The sequence below is a fragment of the Zonotrichia albicollis genome, chromosome 1, assembly GCF_047830755.1.
Source record: "Zonotrichia albicollis isolate bZonAlb1 chromosome 1, bZonAlb1.hap1, whole genome shotgun sequence".
NCBI lineage: Eukaryota > Metazoa > Chordata > Aves > Passeriformes > Passerellidae > Zonotrichia > Zonotrichia albicollis.
This window is the reverse complement of record NC_133819.1, coordinates 9,092,930-9,112,518: the sequence shown is the minus strand read 5'-3', so window position 1 is coordinate 9,112,518 and position 19,589 is coordinate 9,092,930. Positions and strand designations below refer to the sequence as shown.

The 19,589-nt window shown below is 37.4% G+C and overlaps 1 protein-coding gene across 1 annotated transcript in view; it reads left to right on the top strand.

Annotated features, from left to right (window-relative positions):
* The window catches only part of PTPRN2 (protein tyrosine phosphatase receptor type N2), a 634,871-nt gene that overhangs the window by 598,329 nt on the left and 16,953 nt on the right, over positions 1-19,589 (top strand). The window contains 4 exon segments of the mRNA XM_074552744.1: positions 1,989-2,108; positions 3,257-3,423; positions 9,031-9,084; positions 11,102-11,166. Of these exon segments, the coding sequence (XP_074408845.1) occupies positions 1,989-2,108; positions 3,257-3,423; positions 9,031-9,084; positions 11,102-11,166 (406 nt within the window).

Here is a 19,589-nt window from a genome sequence, read left to right as displayed (position 1 = left end):
ATGGCTTCAATGAGCTTCTATACCTTCTAGAGGCACATTAAATCGTTATGTGATGAAAGTACTGATTTAGTGAGGCTAGTTTTAAAGTAAGATGCATGTTTTGAATTCTTATCTTAGTCTGATTGCTGGCTGAAAAAGGTGAAACTATTTTAGAATGAAAGAAATCTGTATCATCCTCTTTACATATCAAGAAGGTTTCCAGCTGTGGCCTGAAACAAATGCAGTACAAAAAAAGATACAAATGATCAATATATATCTGTCTGTAAAGTATCTATTATTTTAAAGTTTCTTTAAATGGTTTTGTGGCATTGTGAGATTTTAAAGTGAGGAGGAGGAAATTACAGACAATTTTATTTAAAAAACATTTTTGAAGGGGTTAAAAAAAAAGATTATTCTTAAATTCCACTATAATTTTTTTACTCCACTTCTTTTCAAAATGATAAATAACCCTATTCTGTGTAAACCCTAGATTCATTTCTCTAAATAATTCTAAGCCGGTTTTAAAAGTAGTTTTAATTATGTTGCAAGATGAAAAAAGGGAAGAAAAACGTTATTTGTTTCTCTATATGCAAGCTATTCTTAAAAGAGAAGACAACATCATTATCCATGAATGGGAAACCTTTTTATTTGATATGTAATTTAAAAAATAATCCTTGAATTGAATGTATCATCTCATCTTTGCACAGTTTAGACAAAGGCCTTTTTTGTTGACAAAATTTACATGTCAATACAGTTGCTTATAAATATTTCTGTGAAATAAACATAACCCTTCACAAAAAGAGCAGTTTACTCTTCATTTAGTAATTTTATATGCTAGCAAAAAGACAATGAAAGTTGTATGCAAATATAACATCAATGTACAGCATAATAATAACAGTTTTTAGTGATTATACTGCTTGGTATTAATTCATAGGAGCCTTTTTGTTCAGTCATGGGCTGTGTTTGGAACAGAGATATGCCAGACCAGAACATCTCTGCTTGTTTGCTGTTTGTGAGAGACATCCACAAATCCTTTAGTTGAGGATGTGCTTGATTCTTGTATCCTACTCTGGGGCTCGTCTAAATTATTAAGTGATCATGCTGACAGTGAAGATTCTCTGTTTTCCTCTGTTTCTGTACCTGTGCTCTGTGTGTGCACTGTCTGCAGCACAGGTTGGACTTGCATTCTACCTTCAGGAAAAAAAATAAAAGGAGAAAACAGAACTAGAAAAGAGGAAGGAGAAGGGACTGGAAAAAAAAGTGAAGGGAAAATGAAATAGAAAAGAGGGAAAAAGAAAGGAAAATAAAAGCAAAATTTAAAAAAAAAGGAAAAGGGAAGAAAGAAGACAAAGGAAAGCTGGAAGGAAAGAAAGAAGGAAAATGAAAGTAATGCACATTTGCAATGAAGCTTTTATAAATGTGCATTTGGAGAGACGACTTCTCCATCCAAAATGTTCCTGGAAAAACAGATTTGCTTTGAATTTTCTCTGCCTTTTCTTCATTACTGTTGTTCAGATGCAACTTTTATGATTGTTTCAGCAATGCAGTGCTTTAATGGCTTTAGCTACTTGGCAAAGTGAAAAAAGACATAGAGTTGAAAACACAAATAGGTTTCAGTATATTTTAGTAGGTCTGTGCTGCTTCAGTGTTAAATATCAAATCTTAAATAGATGGGTGTTCTGCAAGCACCACTCAGTGCTCCTTCAGTGGATCTAAAAGTTTGCCACAAAAGCAGTTGAATATGGTACCGGGAGCAAGGAGAGATTTTGGGGATGACCTGAATTGAAATCGCAGGAAATTCTTTAATATTTCATGGACGCCTGCAAAATATGGTGCCAGTTTATTCAGGGATTTGAAAGCAGCTGCAGAGTAAAAGTGTCTAATGAAAATGAAATAAATTTCCTGTGAATGGAATAAATTTTGATTGTGTGTCTGAGTGCAGTAATTATACATGTCACGCAGTAATTAGGCAGTCACAATGTGGCCACGGTGTCTTTCTTTGTCTGCAGATGGTCTGGGAGAACGGCTGTGTCGTTATTGTCATGCTGACACCCCTCGTGGAAAACGGAGTCAAGCAGTGCTACCACTATTGGCCGGACGAAGGGTCAAACCTCTACCACATCTACGAGGTACCTGCACAAAATTTCTGGTTGCAAACGTGACAGTAAGTGCTGATTCCATCCAGGGCAGAAGGACGCTGGAGATGTTTTAACCCAGAGGTCGAGCTGCGGACTCTGAATTACTCCTGATGTGCCTTCGGGTAGTTCTGCGTTTGCAAAAAAAATTGGAGTGCAGCTTTAACAGCAAGGTGGTTTCCACCAAGCATAGTAAATAATGAGTGAAATATTGCAGTATTAAAAATGAAAATAATGTTTGCATTTTGAATGGTTTTGCAAGTGTTTGAGATATGAAAGCGTGTATTTATGTTTTGTAGGAAAATAGTATTTTTGGAACTAGTGGATTTTGCCTTAGGATAGCCATATGTAAATCTTTGTAGAAAAAAACCTCTATATTGCTGTAGTAATTAATCTTATCTATATTTATCTCATGCCTCAGTCACAACAACAAATATATATTTTTATTTTCTGCTTTGCATTTCTAGCCCAAAATATCATATCACAAGTTATGTTGCAATGCAACATTGACAATGACTGTCAGATTTTTCCAGTGGTCCAGCTGTGTAGAGGAAGAAAATAATACCACAATGCCAAACACAAAGAAATGTGGAGAAACTGTGAAGAAATGCTGTTATTTAAACTAAAATGGGAATAAAGTCATTTTCTGAAAAGATGAGCTCTGCAAAGAAACTGCATTTTTTAATGCTTATTTTTCTTCATAGCAAAAGAAACTGAATTTTTACTTCTCTTGTGAATTCAACTCAGATTTTTAAGACCTCTGAGAGTGGGCTGGGCAATGCATTTGTGGACATTTTTGAAAAGAAAGGAACTGCCAGTCTAACACATTTTCAATACAAAATATCTTTTGTATTCACATAATGTTATAAAAATTTAATTCAGTGAATTTTTCTTTTGCATGAAAATTGTCAAGATTTTTCTTATGTTTTCAATGGAAGAGCAATGGCAGCTAACCCCTTTCTGACAGCTACATTGATTGCTAAATGAATTTTTTTTTTCCCCTCCATACTAGCCAATTTGCTAATAAAAATAAAATTTTCATGCAATTCCTTCATCCCAGAAATCTTACACGTGCAATCCCGGAGATGTGACTTGCAACCAGAATTGCTGATCTCCATTTGTTCCCTCCTGTGGGTGTGTAGGTAAATCTTGTCTCTGAGCACATCTGGTGCGAGGATTTCCTCGTGAGGAGCTTCTACCTGAAGAACCTGCAGACCAACGAGACCCGCACAGTGACCCAGTTCCACTTCCTCAGCTGGAACGACCAGAGGGCTCCTGCTTCCACCAGATCCCTTCTGGATTTCCGCAGGTAAAGCACAAAGTATGGCGCTTCTTCTAAGATGACACGGATCTGGGGAACTAGGGCTTTTTTTCTTCCTTTAAAGAATTTTGGGTTGAAAGGGGGCTCCTCAGCCTGTGATGCCACAATGCTAGACTAAGAGAAATATCTTCACTAGGTTGATGTTTTTAGTGTTGCCTTACACAGAGATGGTGGCTGGGTTTAAGACATATTCATTTCGCATTTAGAGATCAATACCTTTCCTCCCTTTGTATAATCTCAGTGCTTCTGTATTTCTTTGTTTTTCAAGTATTTATTCATTTCTGCAACTTCCAGGCTTTTTGTGTAGCTCCCCCAAGATCCTTATATCGGGACTCTCACAAGTAAATTAGGAGGTGTGAGCTTTAAAAAAAGAATCACAATGGAGTCATATGGCGATAGCATCATTCCCATGGTACCATTTGCTCGTAAGGATCCAACAGCGAGGTCTGCAGACCTTTGGCTGCAGGAAGGTGGAAGCTTGAGGAAGCAGACGAAAATGTTGACATAGCATACCCTTTGGAACTTTAAAGAAAGTCAGTGTGGCTTTAAAATACAAATATACAAAGGCAAAAGCTGTGAAAGTCCTCGCCACTTTTTCTAATGTTTGCTGTGCCTATCTAAATTTTAATTTGAAAATTAAAGCCATGCATGATAAATACTGGAGCGAAATAATCTTCATTTGATTGCAAACCGTGCCCAGTGCATCACGTGTAGGTGTTAGCGTGTAACAGCTAATCCGCAGCGACGCGCTTATGACTAATGAAAAGAATCTCCAGGAGGTTTGGGGAGTTGGTGCTCCATCCACCAGCGGCCTGTGGGATCACATGTTGTTCTCTCTGCTCTACAATATTATCTACAACCCCCCAAAGTGATTATACGGGGCTCAGCGCTCAAAAGATCCAAAGTTTTTTCTTTCAAGGATGCTGGGAGCTTTGACTGATGCCAGTCAAAGTCGTGCATCTGCACCCGAGGGGAGGAGCTGGCATACAGCCAACAGGAGCTGGTTGCACAGTTGTCTGTTGGCAAAATCCTACCCTTAAAAATTTAGGGCTAAATGCCACCCTTCATCTACTCACTATTCTTGTACATATTGCAAGGCTTTTCAAAGCAGAGAGATATCTCACACGGTGCAGGTCAGGTAATGGAGTGCAGCTGCTCTGAGTCACTTGGAGGTATGGCTAGGTGAGGATGTAAGGATATACTACAGAGTCACAACACAAAAGCAGTAGTGGAGCAAGGAAGCACAGCCATGCGATGGAGTTGAAATTGTAATTGAATTTTCAAGGTTTTCTTCTCTGGGTTCAACTTTAATATGATTTTTATAGGTTGATTTCCCTTTGCTTGTGGTACTGAGGAAGTTGCCCGTAGTGAATTTTTGTAGTGACAATTGTGACTCGGTTCCATTAAGCTGTGTGAGGCTGCAGCACAGAGCCAGTGCAGCATCCAGCTTTGCTCTTTTCAAAGTTAGTGGGAAATCTGCTAGCAATTCTAACTAGAGCATAAATGAGCCTGTACAGCCACGACATCTTGAAGCTCAGAGCACCTCGCCTCTGACTTGTTTCAGTAAGGATTGAGGTCCCTGCATGAGCTACAGGATTAGATCTGCAGTAAGTCACAGTTCACACTGCCAGGAAAGAGCCTCTTAGAGTGACATTGTGTAAGGGTTAAATAGCCATGTGGAAGAAGTGTTGTGCAATACTTTGAAAAAGAAAAATGATAACTAGATGAGAAAAGTAGCAGAGCTGCCATTCTTTGTATTTTAAGCCAGTATGGGAATGAACCTGTTAAGATTTAATTGAATTCTGAGTGTTCATTTCACATGTATTCACAGTCCAGTGTAGGGTACTGTAATCATTTGCTACGTGCAGATTTTGTACAATGAACTCATAGTACTGAATGCATAGTAAAATTCCGCCTGAAAAGGAATTTTGGCATGCACAATAGCCTGGTCTATGAATCTCAGTTTTCTTGGTCATCTGATCTTTGGGTTGTTTTTTCTTTTTCGTTCTTTTTTAATGACAAAAAAACTAATGCACTATCGCTAAAATAATGTATTTGGAATTCATTTATACAATCCATGTTTTGCACCTGAAGCTTTCTATTGAAAGTACAGACTCTGCTGGATTACTACAGCTGAGTCATAAAGCCCCCAGAAAAATGTCTGGCAGTGCTACCATACTCTTAGTAGGGTAGTGCTAGGAGGGGCTGCTCTCATTTCTTTTAATCTTATCTATGTTTTTATGTGCATTCAGTGTGTTTGTATATATATATGGATATGTGTGTATATTTATATATTCACATACATATATGAAATTAAGCATATACATAACCAACCCTCTATTTTTTTATAATTCATCACCAAGAAAAATTGGATTCCCAAAATTACCTTGCCCAGAGTCTGTGGAAATATGGACCTAAACATTTTTATTAAAGTAAATTTTGCAAGTCTCTTTGAAAACTGAAAGCTTACATTTCTCTTACTCCATATCAGACAGTGATTTAGATGATTTTGCATCTAGCAGATACATTATACCTTGCTGAATAATCTATCATACTTCCGTAATGTAGGAATAAATTGCCAAAAAGACATTATTCTATATACTTTACAAATCTGTACAAAAGACAGTCCCTGAGAGGTGAGGCTACTACGGAAACCACTGGTCAGTTTTAAATGCTTCTGGAGTCCTAATTTCATTTTGAACAATAGACCAATCATTATTGCTCTGGACTAGCTTGTTAGTCATGCACTGATATGTGTCATTAAATATTTCTTAAGCCCAGAGGGAGCACATTTACACTTTAAAGAGGGACTGCTAAGCTAAAAGATAATTAGCATCACATGTGAGGGCTTTGCTTAAAATATATATCTATTATGCTATCACTTCTCGCTGTGTGCAATGGCATTTACTAACACTGCTCACTTTAAAAATGGACAAATTCTTATTTTGCCAGCTAATTAGCGGTTGCCAGTGTCATTTTTGTGATGTTGCAGCTAGTAATATGAGCCCAGTTGCATAGTCACAAAAGTGATCATTGGAAACTGTGACTCTGCTGCAGGGACAATGTGGGAAACCCCTTTTCTGAGCCTCTAACGACCTCTGACCTTTGCTTGCTGATGGTTTGCATGATGATTTCTTTTTCACTCAATGAGCCAAGGGTTGGTTTGTATTACTAATCATTCTTTCTAAGTTAATTCTTCCTGTATATGTATATATTTATATATATAATATATATTTTCTTCAACATTCAAGAACTTTGCTTACTGAAGAATTTTCAGCTCACTCTCATTAGCCAGAACTAAGAATGAAAAGAGATGTTGCTGCACTTCTAAATATTTTCATAAGCTATATATAGACTAAGCTATGAACCAGCTGGATTGAAACCCTTTGTTTTAATGTGTTTTCTGAATTGTGTGATAATGAAAATGTTTGAAACGCCTTCAATAAAACTGACAAACATAAGGTGTCTTTCCCTAACATGTGTCTCTGGCTGTCTGATTTACTGAGAGGTCTGATAGATTTAGATCCAGTTTGCCATTGAAATTATATTAGGACTTTGGTAGAGGGCTAGTCACAACATGCAAATATCATGTTAGTGGTGCCACGCAAGGAACAAAGGAACCACACAAGCAGAAACAGAAACGGTAAATACCCCTCTGTAGTGATTGGCTTTTATTTAATACTTGAAATGGAAAAACAACTCTTTACTAATGCACTTGATGGGGGTGAGGGGAGAGTGACCAGCTGCGAGTTGGGGAATGCAGGCTGACTGTATCAGATGTTGGTACAGACATTTCAAATATAATTTACTGTACAATAAAAAAAAAAAAAAGCCCCACCAAACCAGGTTTTGTATCATATAGAAGGAGCTGATCCCCAGGATATGACCATCAGGAATTGAATGGTTCGTTCATGTGAAAACTCTTCTGTAGCCCAAGTTGTTGAAGTTTTGTTTGGTACTGCCTGCATATAGATATATTTATGGACATATAAATGGTCCATTTAACTTCTGAGGTCATGTGCTTCTCAATGACTTACCACTCATTTAATGAGAACATTGTTCTACTGCATTAATTACTTATATCCAGGGAATATAAATAGAGACAGAATGTCTCTGCAAGTATGATTTACATAATTAAGCAAGAGAGTAAGAATTGTGAAAAGTCTCTGAATTCAAATGTTTAAAGGGAATCCCAACAAGAACTTAATATTGGTCTCAAGTTTGGTTAGAATCTTAAATCACAAAAATAAGAATATGAAAACATGGTTTCATGGGATATCATCAATACCTCCATAGACCATTTGGGTTGAGTTCCAGGTATCCCAACACCCTGTCAGAAGTTTAGGCATCTTCAGGCTATACTGTAAGCAGTGTTTAAAGATATGTGCATGTTTTCACAGCACAGATGTTAGTGAATAGATGAACAGCCAAGAACTAAATGATTCAGTAGGTTAGTTATGCTTTAAAATTCATAATAACATCACACCACTGTTAAATTTTAGCAGCTCCCTTTAGTTTAGTTATCAGGATCCTGTATAACACTTACACTGAGCTGGGGACTATTAGAGCACCCTTTGGAAGCTGCCTTATGAAATTATTTTATAGGAGACCTTCTAGCTCCAGTAAACTCAAACTCATCAAATAATTTGAATGAAAGGTTTTGATTTCTTGCAGCAATGCTTTCCCATTTTAGCCTTTATTCATCTTGCCTTGTTAACATATGTGTGCATATTTTATGGATTTTTGGCCTGTAACGTTCTTGACATGCAAAATATATCCTAGAGCTAAAGAGAGGGCTTGGGATTTTGGTGTTTGTAAGGCAATTTAAATAGATTTAAACCAATTTTGTGGGCTCTATTCTTAGACTGAGTATCTTGGTTTGCTTCAGCACTAGTTAATTCCTTCATTGAATTTACACATCAGCTAACCTGTTCTGTGGTTATATTCTATTGATTGATTGCACCTATATTCTCTTGCCACTGAAAATGTTTAACCAGGAGACTGTCGAAGACAACAATGTGTAAATATTAAACATATAACACTTTTGCAATAGAACTAAAGCAGTAGAGCCAAAGCTTTCTGATGGGTTTAGTTATTTTTACTATAATAAGATTACATTTTAGAATTTTTAAGAAGCGTTTCAGGAGATTTGGCATTTGCCTTTCTGGGAAGAAGTGGTGTTACAGATCAGCACACATTGTACAAAGTGTAGTGGAATAGCCCTTTTTAATTTTGTATTCAGTTTGATGACCCTTGAGAAAGCTCATGAACTCAAAGTTTGCCTCAAAATCAAGGCATCTCAAGATAATCTTAGTTTTGGAGCTAAGAAATGAACCATTTGAGAAAATAGCTCATTTGTTTTGCCCAAACAACAGTAATAATGGAATGTTTTCTGGGATTTCTTAGGCAGCAAACCAGAATCAAACTTTAGAGAAGATTGTCTACCTAATTGCTTGTTATATTAGGAAACTATCAACATGAGTATTCCTTCAAAGACAGTAATATTTGCATTTTCTTATTGCTTATTTTTGACAGTTGGTGAAAGAAACAGTAAATAATATGCTTAATTAATTTCTTGTGTCTGTTTTATTTCAGAAAAGTAAACAAGTGCTACAGGGGTCGCTCTTGTCCAGTAGTTGTTCATTGCAGGCAAGTACAATTTCTAAAATAGCTTTAGACAGATCTGTATGTGTAAGAATTTAATATAGATATAAACAAAGTGGGCAAATTAAAGCCTTACATGAATCGCTAAACAGTGTGGTAGCCTAAAAGTTTTAAGTGTAATTCAATTGAGTTTTAATGCTATTTAATACTTAGGATGTGTTTTTATCATAAAATTATTCTTCCATATGATGTTTTAGATGTTGAGCCATGACTTAACAACGTATGGCCACACTTTCTAGTATAAGCAGCACTTCAATTACATACATCTCCTTCAAAATTATAGATGTTCTTTGCATGCCCTCCCAATTTAGTCTGCTTTATTTTATTAACACTCAATTATGTTTTATTTCTTCTTTACTTGTTTTTAGCAATCAGGGCAGGAAGAGGGCAATGTCAGGGAGTGGAAACCTGCCCAGAGATTGAGTAATTCTTTAAGCACAGACTATTTTTAGGCCTGACAATGTGATAGATGCACACGAAAGCTGCCAGGCAGTTCATTGGAAAAGTTTACCATAATAACGTTAATGTTGGGGTTTGCCATTGAGGGTTCTGAGTTATTTATCAAAAATATCCTTGTAGATAATGAAGACAGAAAAAGAGCCCTGCTAAGTGGCAGGATGTTTGCCATGTGGCACTTCACTGTGGATGGGGCTGAGGAGGGAGGGGATGTGTCTCTCACGTGTGGCTCAGCCGAGTGAGGATGCAAGGAGCTGAATGCTCCAGAGGGGGCTGCTCTGCATTGCCTTCAGGAAATGCAAGAAAGGAACAATTTGATGCACAATGAAGAGCCTTCAAATTTCTTGCTATTTCCTTACTGTGATGGATGGAAATATCTACCATGAGCTCAGGAGTTTTTGTTTTTTATTGAGCCTGATTGCTGTCTTGTCTCTCATTATTCAGCTTAACTAATAAGATTGTGTCTTTGTTCCCTTCATAGACAGAGGGAAAAAAAATTATTATCACTAGCTCCTTTTCTCTAAACAGTGATCTAGTAACTGAAAGAAAAAAATCTCTGTCTACAGAAATTAAGTTTCATAGCCTGACTGTAAACAGAATGCAGTAATGTGTTTCATGCTGTTCTATTATTTTTTTTCTTTCATTAATTCTTTTACACAAATTGAGCTATCAATAAAAATAATGGCTTAATTAATAAAACTACATACCAGCCTAATGGGTCACACATGCACCTTTGTAAAAATTTTGGGGAGGGAAAGAAAAAAAGCTTTTACTTAAAGTCTTAATTATGTTTGCTAACAGCAGCTCTAAAAGAGCATCACGCTGGCAATTACACGTTGCTCTCTGAAAGGGACACAAGCTGCATTCAGATTAGGGAGCTTTGCCCCTCCCGAGGCTTGGTCTCACATCTCTGAGGAAGGGCTGTGGATACACAAAAGTAAAGCTATTTCTTAAAATTACAAGATAATAGCTCTTTCTGGTCATTGTTTCTAGGGAAGAATTGAAGGGAAAGGGACAGAGAAAAAACAAACCACTCATATGTAGTGAAGAAAGATTGCAGTCCTCAGTAGTTAAATATTTGTTCTTGAGCAGATCTCTGCATTCCCTGTCACCACTGTGCTCAAATGCAATCTGCAGCATTTTTGACTGTTTTGGATAATGTTCTAGTCAAACTTACTCTTGAGTTCTTCATCTCATATATAAGTGACTGCAAGGTCACTATATGTACACTTTTTTAATTGAAATGGTATCCTGGTTTAGGGTTTTCCACTGTTGTTCAAAATGTTTCTCTTGCATGAACACAACTTGGCTTAAAAAAATCAAAACAAAGCCCTGTTATCCATGCAGGGTAGTAGTTAATCTTCCACAACCAGCTTGTGTTTATTCAGTGCAAGCTTTCTCTCCTCTCTCAGTACCCTCCTTTAACCCCTCATTCTCTCCTCTCCCACCATGTGTAACGCTGTAACATTAAGGGCAGGTACCTTCATGTTAAGTCTAGATGCACACTGATAGGCTTTATTTTTTCTTTTTCCTTTTCTGTTGGCAGCGATGGTGCGGGAAGAAGTGGAACCTACATTCTAATTGACATGGTTCTCAATAAAATGGCCAAAGGTGAGAATCGAAAGGCTTGTTACTCCCTCACTACTGAAATATGTGCTTGTGTTGCCATGACAACAGTGGGGGAGCAATATTCACAGAAAATCTGAGAATAAATTAGAGGCAAATTGTACTCTTTCCTGAATGTTCTGTAGTTTTTATTTTCATACCAAACGCAAATGCTTTGTGAATGAGAGGTGTGTTTGTGCTGTTGAGAAGTAGTTGAATTTTTAAATTTATCATTTAAAATAGTTATTGCAGTTTTTATAAGAGATGCCTTGGGGCTGTACAGCCATAATTTAGTGGTTACAGGAGCTAGGTCCTGGGCTGTGTCATGGCTGTTTCCCAGGTGGGTGTTACCTGCCCCACCATGACAGTCAGATGTGCTTATTTTCCTTTTTGGAGCTGCCCATTGCCACCAACACATGTAGAAGTGGTGGTGCCAGACAGGACCTCGTATCTAGCACAGATTTGTTTCTTACAAGGAAAAAGACTGTAGTGAACAGGACAGAGAACTGAAAATAAATCTCCATTGCCAGTTCTGACACTGTCTATTTAATATTGAACAATGTATTTAACTTTCCTGTTTCTTAGAAGTCTCATCTGTGATATGTAATTTTATGACATGGGAAATAATCTGTCAACTAAACATAAATTTGTTTGTTAAAATGAACAATCTAGAGATACTCTAGAGATTGGGATCATTCCTTTTTTTTTCTTGATTGGTAAATTGTTCATGGTGGGAAGTACTTGAGATACTCGGAAATAATCTTTGTTGGAGCTGAACAAAATTTTAATGCTGATACTCTCTTCAGAAGGAAATAATCTTTGTTAGAACTGAACAAAATTTTAATGCTGATACTGTCTTCAGAAGGAAGGAGGGTGAGACTGAGCATGTAAAACTGACCAAATAAACAAAAACAAATTTGCCTTTATTGATTCTTAACCTGAGTTCTTAAGCCGCATCTGGCATTATGCACACACGTGTATTTAATGAAAAAGGATTAGGTGTAAAAACATACTAATTTATAGAGAGAAACAATATTTAGTTCTTTGAATTCTAATCACTTTACAGCATTTATTTAATATCTTTTAACACTGACATATTTTTATATGTAGTTTAAAAATACTCTCCATGCTTTGCAGTCATCTGCTGTTGCATCCTGAATATTCCAGTCCTCTGGGACATGGTGGTATCCGGTCTCTTTAGAAAGAAGATTTTAGCTTTTTTTTCTCTCCAGATTTTGTTAACATGTCTCATCAAACATGGACTGAATTTTCTGCCCGCAAGCATCATGTGGAACTTGCCACTGATGCTAAAAGAAGTTGTATGTTTGCCTTCTCCTTTGCGCTGTACTGAAAATAAATTTTTCAGTGGGATGAGATTAGTTTTTCATGCTCGTTGGAAAATAGGTTTTTGCTCTGTGAAGGAATATGGAGATATTTCCAATTCTTGTTACTTGCCACGTGACAATCTAGACTTTAAAAATAGAAGCAATGGTGCATCGTAAAATTAATGTGGACCTTTGTTAAGTGTTTGTTCACTCATTTCAGCTATCAGCAGTGAGAAGCCATAATGAAAACTAGATTTAAACTATATGCAATTTATTGGCATGTAGAAGTAAATGAGGAGTATTTGCTAGCTCGAGGCTTTCAGCCACTTAAGGGAGGGTTGACTTTGTTGTAAAAGCACTGAAGAATGCCATTTATTGACTCCATTGTACCATGTAATGTCAAATTCCATTTTAAGTGTGGGCTTAGCGCTGCACAATGCCAGACAAGTCATGTGAAACTGGCCAGAGAAAGGCGTCACAGGGCTTTTTGGAGATCGGTCACCCCCATTTTGTTCTTGACCTGCTCCCCTCTGCCCGTGGGGGTGTGCGACGCGAAATCCCCTGACCTGGTGCTTTGGCTGGAGTTTAAATGAAAGATCAAAGGGCAGAGCGGGCATCTCAGCCCTGCTGAGGTGGGCCTTTCCCAGGCTGTCACACTGTGCGGCCGCCAAAGGTTTTGTTCGGGCGGGAGCCGCGGCCCAGCCTGTGCGGCCGGGGCCCTCTTTGTCTGGCCTGAGAAGCTGGAGGCCCAGGTTGAGGATCCAATGTTCATCAAATGATCAAAGGCCTGAAGCCCTGGACATGAAATCTTTCTTTCCATTTCCTTTTCTTAGAGAATGAATTGCACGAGTGGCAAAGAATGCCCTTTCCAAAGCTTTTATGTGCAGTGCGAGGGCTAACTTCAGAGTCCTTCAGCGCTGAACATAAAAATGTAAGTGCACTTTCAATCTGGGCCCAGCTGCAGGGCCAGCATCGAGGAACCCTTCTTTCAAAAAGGCTTTTAAGGATTAAGGCCTTCAGTCTTTCAAAAAAAAAAAAAGCAAAAAAAAAAAAACCCAACCAAAAAAAAAACCACCACGGACTTTTAAGAATAAACTTAGAATAATTTGAGTTTCTTGTTCCATGGTCTGGTTTATTAGAAAGTAGACAATAATGCATTTTTAAATCAAAGTAAATAGAGGGGTACTTAGTTTGAGCAGTGGGAAAGTAGAAAGCAATCAATAAATACCTTGGCTCTTTAGTGGGGTCTTTAATAGGTTGGGCAAAGGAGCTCCTTTTTCATGTAATGATTTACTTCCCTGCATTCTCTTAGACAGTTAACTGTAAATGCCTTTGTCATTTACAATTTCTTCTACAGCTCATTGAATTAGTGCTAACACTTAGTCTATTAAACGTGTTATAAATTCATATCTTCTACTACCCTGCTGTTGCCAACCCTCATATTATTTTAGATGCTGAAAACACCAACAAGGGACCTGTTCCTAAAAGCTAAAGCAGGGGAAAAGAAATCAAGTTGGGGAGGACTTTGTGTTTGACATGTGCCACATCAATTTGACAGCCCCAACCCCTTTGAGGAAGGGAATTTTGAGGAATGAAAATTTAAAGAAGCAATGCATCTCAGCTCAGGGCACTTGCAGGACAGTAAAAGTTGGTAATAAGGGCAGAAATGCTCCCATGGTGTACTTGGGGGATTGAGCTGGTGAAAGATGTGCAGGAGCTCATAGGGGCACTGGGACAGATTTGCTGTTGGGGGAGGTTCTTAATGAATTTCACTGTCCTCAGTGCAGTAAATGCAATGACTGCGTCTGTGCACTTATTCCCAACACCCACATGAAATAATCTGAGATGCTGGAATAGGCAGAGAGCAGTAGTGTGTATCCTGTGCTATCATTCCTGTCATGTCAGCTGGAAGTTTAAATGCAAAGTAGGTCCTTTTGTTTCATTGTTCCAATAATTAATGTAGCTATTTATCATGTCGTTTATTACTATATTATTCTAAGCAACAGCTTCATATGCTGTTGCCTAGAAAGTTTAGACAAGTTGATCCTTGAGGTCCCATTGCAACCTGGTGTTCTGTGATTCTGTGATATGCAGAGACCATGATCCTGTATCCATCAAGGCAATAAGAAAAATGAAACAGTGTTAAATCTTGCCTTACAGTAACGCATTTTAATGCCATTTAACATGTTTCAACTATGGTACCTATTTAACTATGATAACTGTTTGTACATGGGTGTTGAAGTTTTAAGACAGTTACCAAATCACCTCTCATTTCAGTGCAGCCATCTTAGGACAAGCTTTAGTTTTGAGTTAAAAGCTGAGAAGTGATTTCGATCAGCCCATGGGCATTTTCATGATTTAAAAAAATACAGAAAACGATAATGGATTGTTTTTGTACATAACAATGCTAGCTGGATTTTTCATAGGGACTGTTTCTCTGAGGCTGATTTCTAAGTTCCTGATGTATTTACAAGTTTTATCCTTTGTTACTAGGGAAGATAAGATGATTTAGATTTAGTCTACTTGATATTTCTTCCTCACCTCAAACTCACACTAATGCTGAGCTGATCAGATTTTTTTTTCTTTTTGTGTGATCTAGAGAAAAGTTGAGAATTTTCTCATTTCATGTCTTTCCCGCAGGCTTATTATAGTGACTAAAAAGTGTGATATATTGCAAGACATTTTTATTGAGTGTTTTTGGCACACAAACACACACACACAAAAAAAAAAAAAAAAAGAAAGAGAGAGATTATGAGTCTTCCCACTTCCATTTTTCTGAACTGTGAGGCTTGGATAGTGTAGATAATAGTTTGATTTTTAGATATTCATTCAGCCAGCAGCTGCCTAGGGTTTGCTGACCATCCATTTTCTTGTGTTTGAACTAGCTGAAACGAGATGAGTCAAAGGGAAGGCGAATATGAATTTTAAAATCCTTTTAAAGTATTGATTTCCAAATTCTAAAACCCGGCAAAAAAAGATTCAATTTAGCAAAGCTGAACCAACGGTTTATTCTCCTGCATTCAAAAGCTTGGATTATAATTGATGAGCACACACACTCTGGCCAGGGCTGGCTCTGGAGGTTATCTCCCCAAGTCCTTTCCTTGCCCCTGCTACCCTATTGTCTGAGGGTCTTGTGAGTCAGCTCCTGAGCAGATGCAGTTTATACCGTGACATTTTAAGGCAAAACAAAAGATTCCTTAATTCGCCTTCTGACTCATCGTGATCAAATGATTTGGGCTAATCTGAACCCTTGCTGAGGTTTTGCTTATCTGCTGTTTGGATTTAACAATCATAATGAATTTGTGGGGTTAGCTCCTCTCTGAAAAGATTTTATGAAAGGAAATGCTTGCCCATACTTGTGTTAAAATGGATTCAATCTGCTTATTTTTGAGTCCTTATGCAAAGTCTGAGAAAATTCTATTGTCTGTTGTTTTGATACAAGTCTAGAGCTCACTATTTCTGACATGCTTTTGGTGAATGAGGAAATATTTCCTCAGCCAGGATCAAGCTTCTCCCATGACAACAAAATTTACCATACTGCTTTCCTTCGGAGGTTGAGAGAATATATAGTGTAAATGGGAGATTTCTTTTTTCCTTTTTTTTAAGGTAAATAATTGTTAGAAGGTCAAAAAGTGGGATTAGAAATAGTGGTATTCTGGAAAAAGATTTACAGCAGAAAAATTCAGGACATAATAATTGTTTTCAGGGTCTAAGTTTGAATTAATTACATGGCTGGTCTTTGAGATTTGGGTGAGACAGATTATTATCTCTAGGAACACAGAAGAAAAAATACAGAGCCAAAAATTGGGGTTTGTTTTGTTTACTGTTGTGCTGTCCACAAGACTGCCTCAGTTCTCAGCATCAGTACTGCCAGCCATGTAAATGTGAAATGCTGCTGTTTCAATTTCCAAAGGAAGCTGCTCGTGTCCATGTAAACATATCGTATGTTATAGGGCTGGTTTTTCCAATGAGCTGCATTTATGTATTGTAACTTTTATGTAATGAGTTACCCTGGAAACACAATTAGGCAAATAGTGCTCGTTCTTGCAGCCTTTCCCAGCAGATAATTAATCACTATGAGAGCTGGGCCCCCAGCTACATGCACGAGTGTATAGGGAATGTATAGGATAGTTTTTCACGGTCCAGCCTGAGGTGCTCAGCAAATTCTTGCTATTTAGAAAAAGCTGTTTAAAATAGTCTTTATTTCCTTTGAAAAACACATTTGGACATCTGATGCTTTAAAGTTTTTTGCATGTTATTGCCTGTATGGAGTCATCGATTAATAGTTCATAAAAGGAAGATAAAAATATAGCATGTTCTACAAGCTTCTGTTCGGAAATGAATTAGTGACCATGGAGAAGGTGTTCTTGGTTGATGTTTCCCACTGTATGTTTTATGGTCTGCATTTTTAGGTGGTTTCCTCTACAGAATATAAAAATTTCAAGCAAAAAGCAAACATGATACTGATACAATTACTTTACCTTTTTTTTTATAATATATATCTATATATATAATTTATTGGTCATGGATTACCCTAACAGAGCCATATTTCTTGAGTTACTTGCTATTCTGAAGATTTTATTGGAAACTACTTGGGAGTAGGGAAAGTTATGGTAGAAAGCAATCCTAATTATCCAGGGTTAGGGGCAAATGAATTGTGAAGAAAGACTGATCAGGCATGGGCTATTCCCTGGGAGATGGAGCACGAAGGGGGGTCCCCATAGAGTGCTGGAAGACCCTGAAAGAAATGTATTGATGTCAGTAAGCAGCTTGAGATAGTGACTAATTTGAAAACAAGAGGTCATTGACTGAAACCAAGGAGGAGACAAGCAGATAAGGAATTTGTGTGGCGTTTTTCCCACCATGGGTAGGTTAGGATATGGAAAAGTGGAAAAGCTGGATCATAGAAGCACTGTGCTGCTGCTTTGAAAGCAGCTGGGCACATGTTTGGAAAAGGAAGTTTATATGCAGTGAGTAAAACTATTTCTTTTTCAGTAGCTAATCTCATGCAGCAGAGGACTGTCCAATTGACCAGTGGTAGTCTTCTGGCTGTAAAGTGTACAATTTTGTGGCTAAAGTGTGGTTATTCCACAGTTTCTAGAGCTGGATCAGTTTAGTCACTTTTAAGGATAAACTCTGTTTAAAGAGTGAATCCATAACAGTTGCATCTTTTATTCAGGTCACTCCATGTACTGTCTTGTGAGAGCTTTACCACCTACGTGCAACGTAAAATGAATCTAATGCAAAATTGAGTTCTTACAATTTAATAGATTTATGTAGGCGAGCTACTTCTGTGTCTCCTGGAAAGAAAATGCATATTTTCCAAAGGGGACTTCTAGATTTTTTTTAAGGCCAAATGAGACATGTACTCATAAATGTCATTTTTGCAATAAGCATCTTAACTTTGTTTGTGTTTGATTCATCACGTGGAGATCAAATGCCTTTCAGGTAATGTACCAAGAGTTTCTGGAAGAGATACTAAAAGCAGCAAATTGTGTAAAACTCCATGGGAGCTGATCCTGGGCAACATCTATTAGCAGGAAGTAACAGCACATTCACAATACTTGCTCTGTATGTGCTTTGTCTATATGTGTGTGTCTGCATATGCACATGTAAGTTGAATTTAGATGCATGCACTGGTATTTTCTACAGTGACAATAGGTGATTATGGGATGTTTTACCCCATATGGAATAAAATGCATTAGCATCCATTTCTATAGCAGTTCTTATGTAGTAATTTAGGCATATTCATTTTACTTTTAAGTTCTGGAGAGGGTGGAGGAAATCTAATTGTAAAAGAGAAACAATTCCTATCGTGTATAGAATGTGATGTGACAATTCTCACACACAGTGGAAGTGAGGAAGGATTGGTCCTCAAATTAGCATCCATTTGCATTCAGTTACAGTGAGTGGTTTCTGCATGTTTTTTTCTGCATTGACAAAGGATATTAACTTAAAAACTTACATGTCAGCAGTGAATTTCTATCCCTGCAAGGCTGTTAAAGTCAGTGTAAAACTTAGAAGCATTATTTTCCTGTATAATTTTTTAAAATATTAGATTGTACCTATGTCTTCCATCTGCAGTGTCACCTTCCTTTGGATTGTGTACTGACAAAGCCATATCACATTTGTACATTTATTACATGCAGTTCTTAAAGTATTAATACAAAATGTGTAAACAGTAACATGTTATGTAATGCATATATGTAATGTATACTCTATGTGCATGACTGTCACTATAGTTTTAATTGCTTCACTTTTATTACTTTAAGCACTCCCTTCTCCACTTACATGCTTGCTTTTCCCATTGGGTACTTTTGTTGAAGTTGTTTTGGTTTGGTTTTCTTTTTAATAAAGGTAATGAATTTTTAATTTGGGTTGTTAGGTGCATAGAAGCACAAACATATTTTGTCTGAAATTACAGACAGTTCACTGACTCGGACATAGGCTGGGTCCATCCCTAGCAACACACACACGCACACAGATTTTGTTCATCTCAGAGAGTGAATAAGCTTATAATGAAAATGCCAACCTGAATACATTAATCTTTTTTGTTATCTTTAAAAGTGTACCCCTCACTAGGATTTTGCTGATGCTTTTCTCTTTCCACGAAAAGTGTCAAATGATCCTCCTGGCCAAGAGCAGAGCTACAGCAGCAGACATCTGGATAGCTGCAAATGAAAATTGCTTTTATTTTTGTAGTTTCTAGCTGATGGTCAGGCCTCTTTTTTATCTCTAATACTTAAAAGCATTTTTTATTTAGTGAGCACTTAGAGAATGCAAGTTGAAGGAAGAAAATACTCTTGCTTCTTTGCAGCAGAGCACTTTACAAACAGCAGTTACTCATAGGATACATTTTTCACTTCCATGGCCTTCACTACACTGTAGTGCTGGTTTATCTTTTCATTGTGGTTCCATGTTGCCTTTCTTCTGTCATTTCCCCCAAAATCACCAATGTGGAGATAAGGGAAATAGGGAAGGCTACAGACACAAAGCACAGATCTCAAACACCGTAAGCTTTAGATTGTAGCATTTGTGAATCCAGAAGTGAAGAGCAGAAACTCAGCTCCTTTCAGCCCAAGTTCATTCCAGCTAACTTTAGGC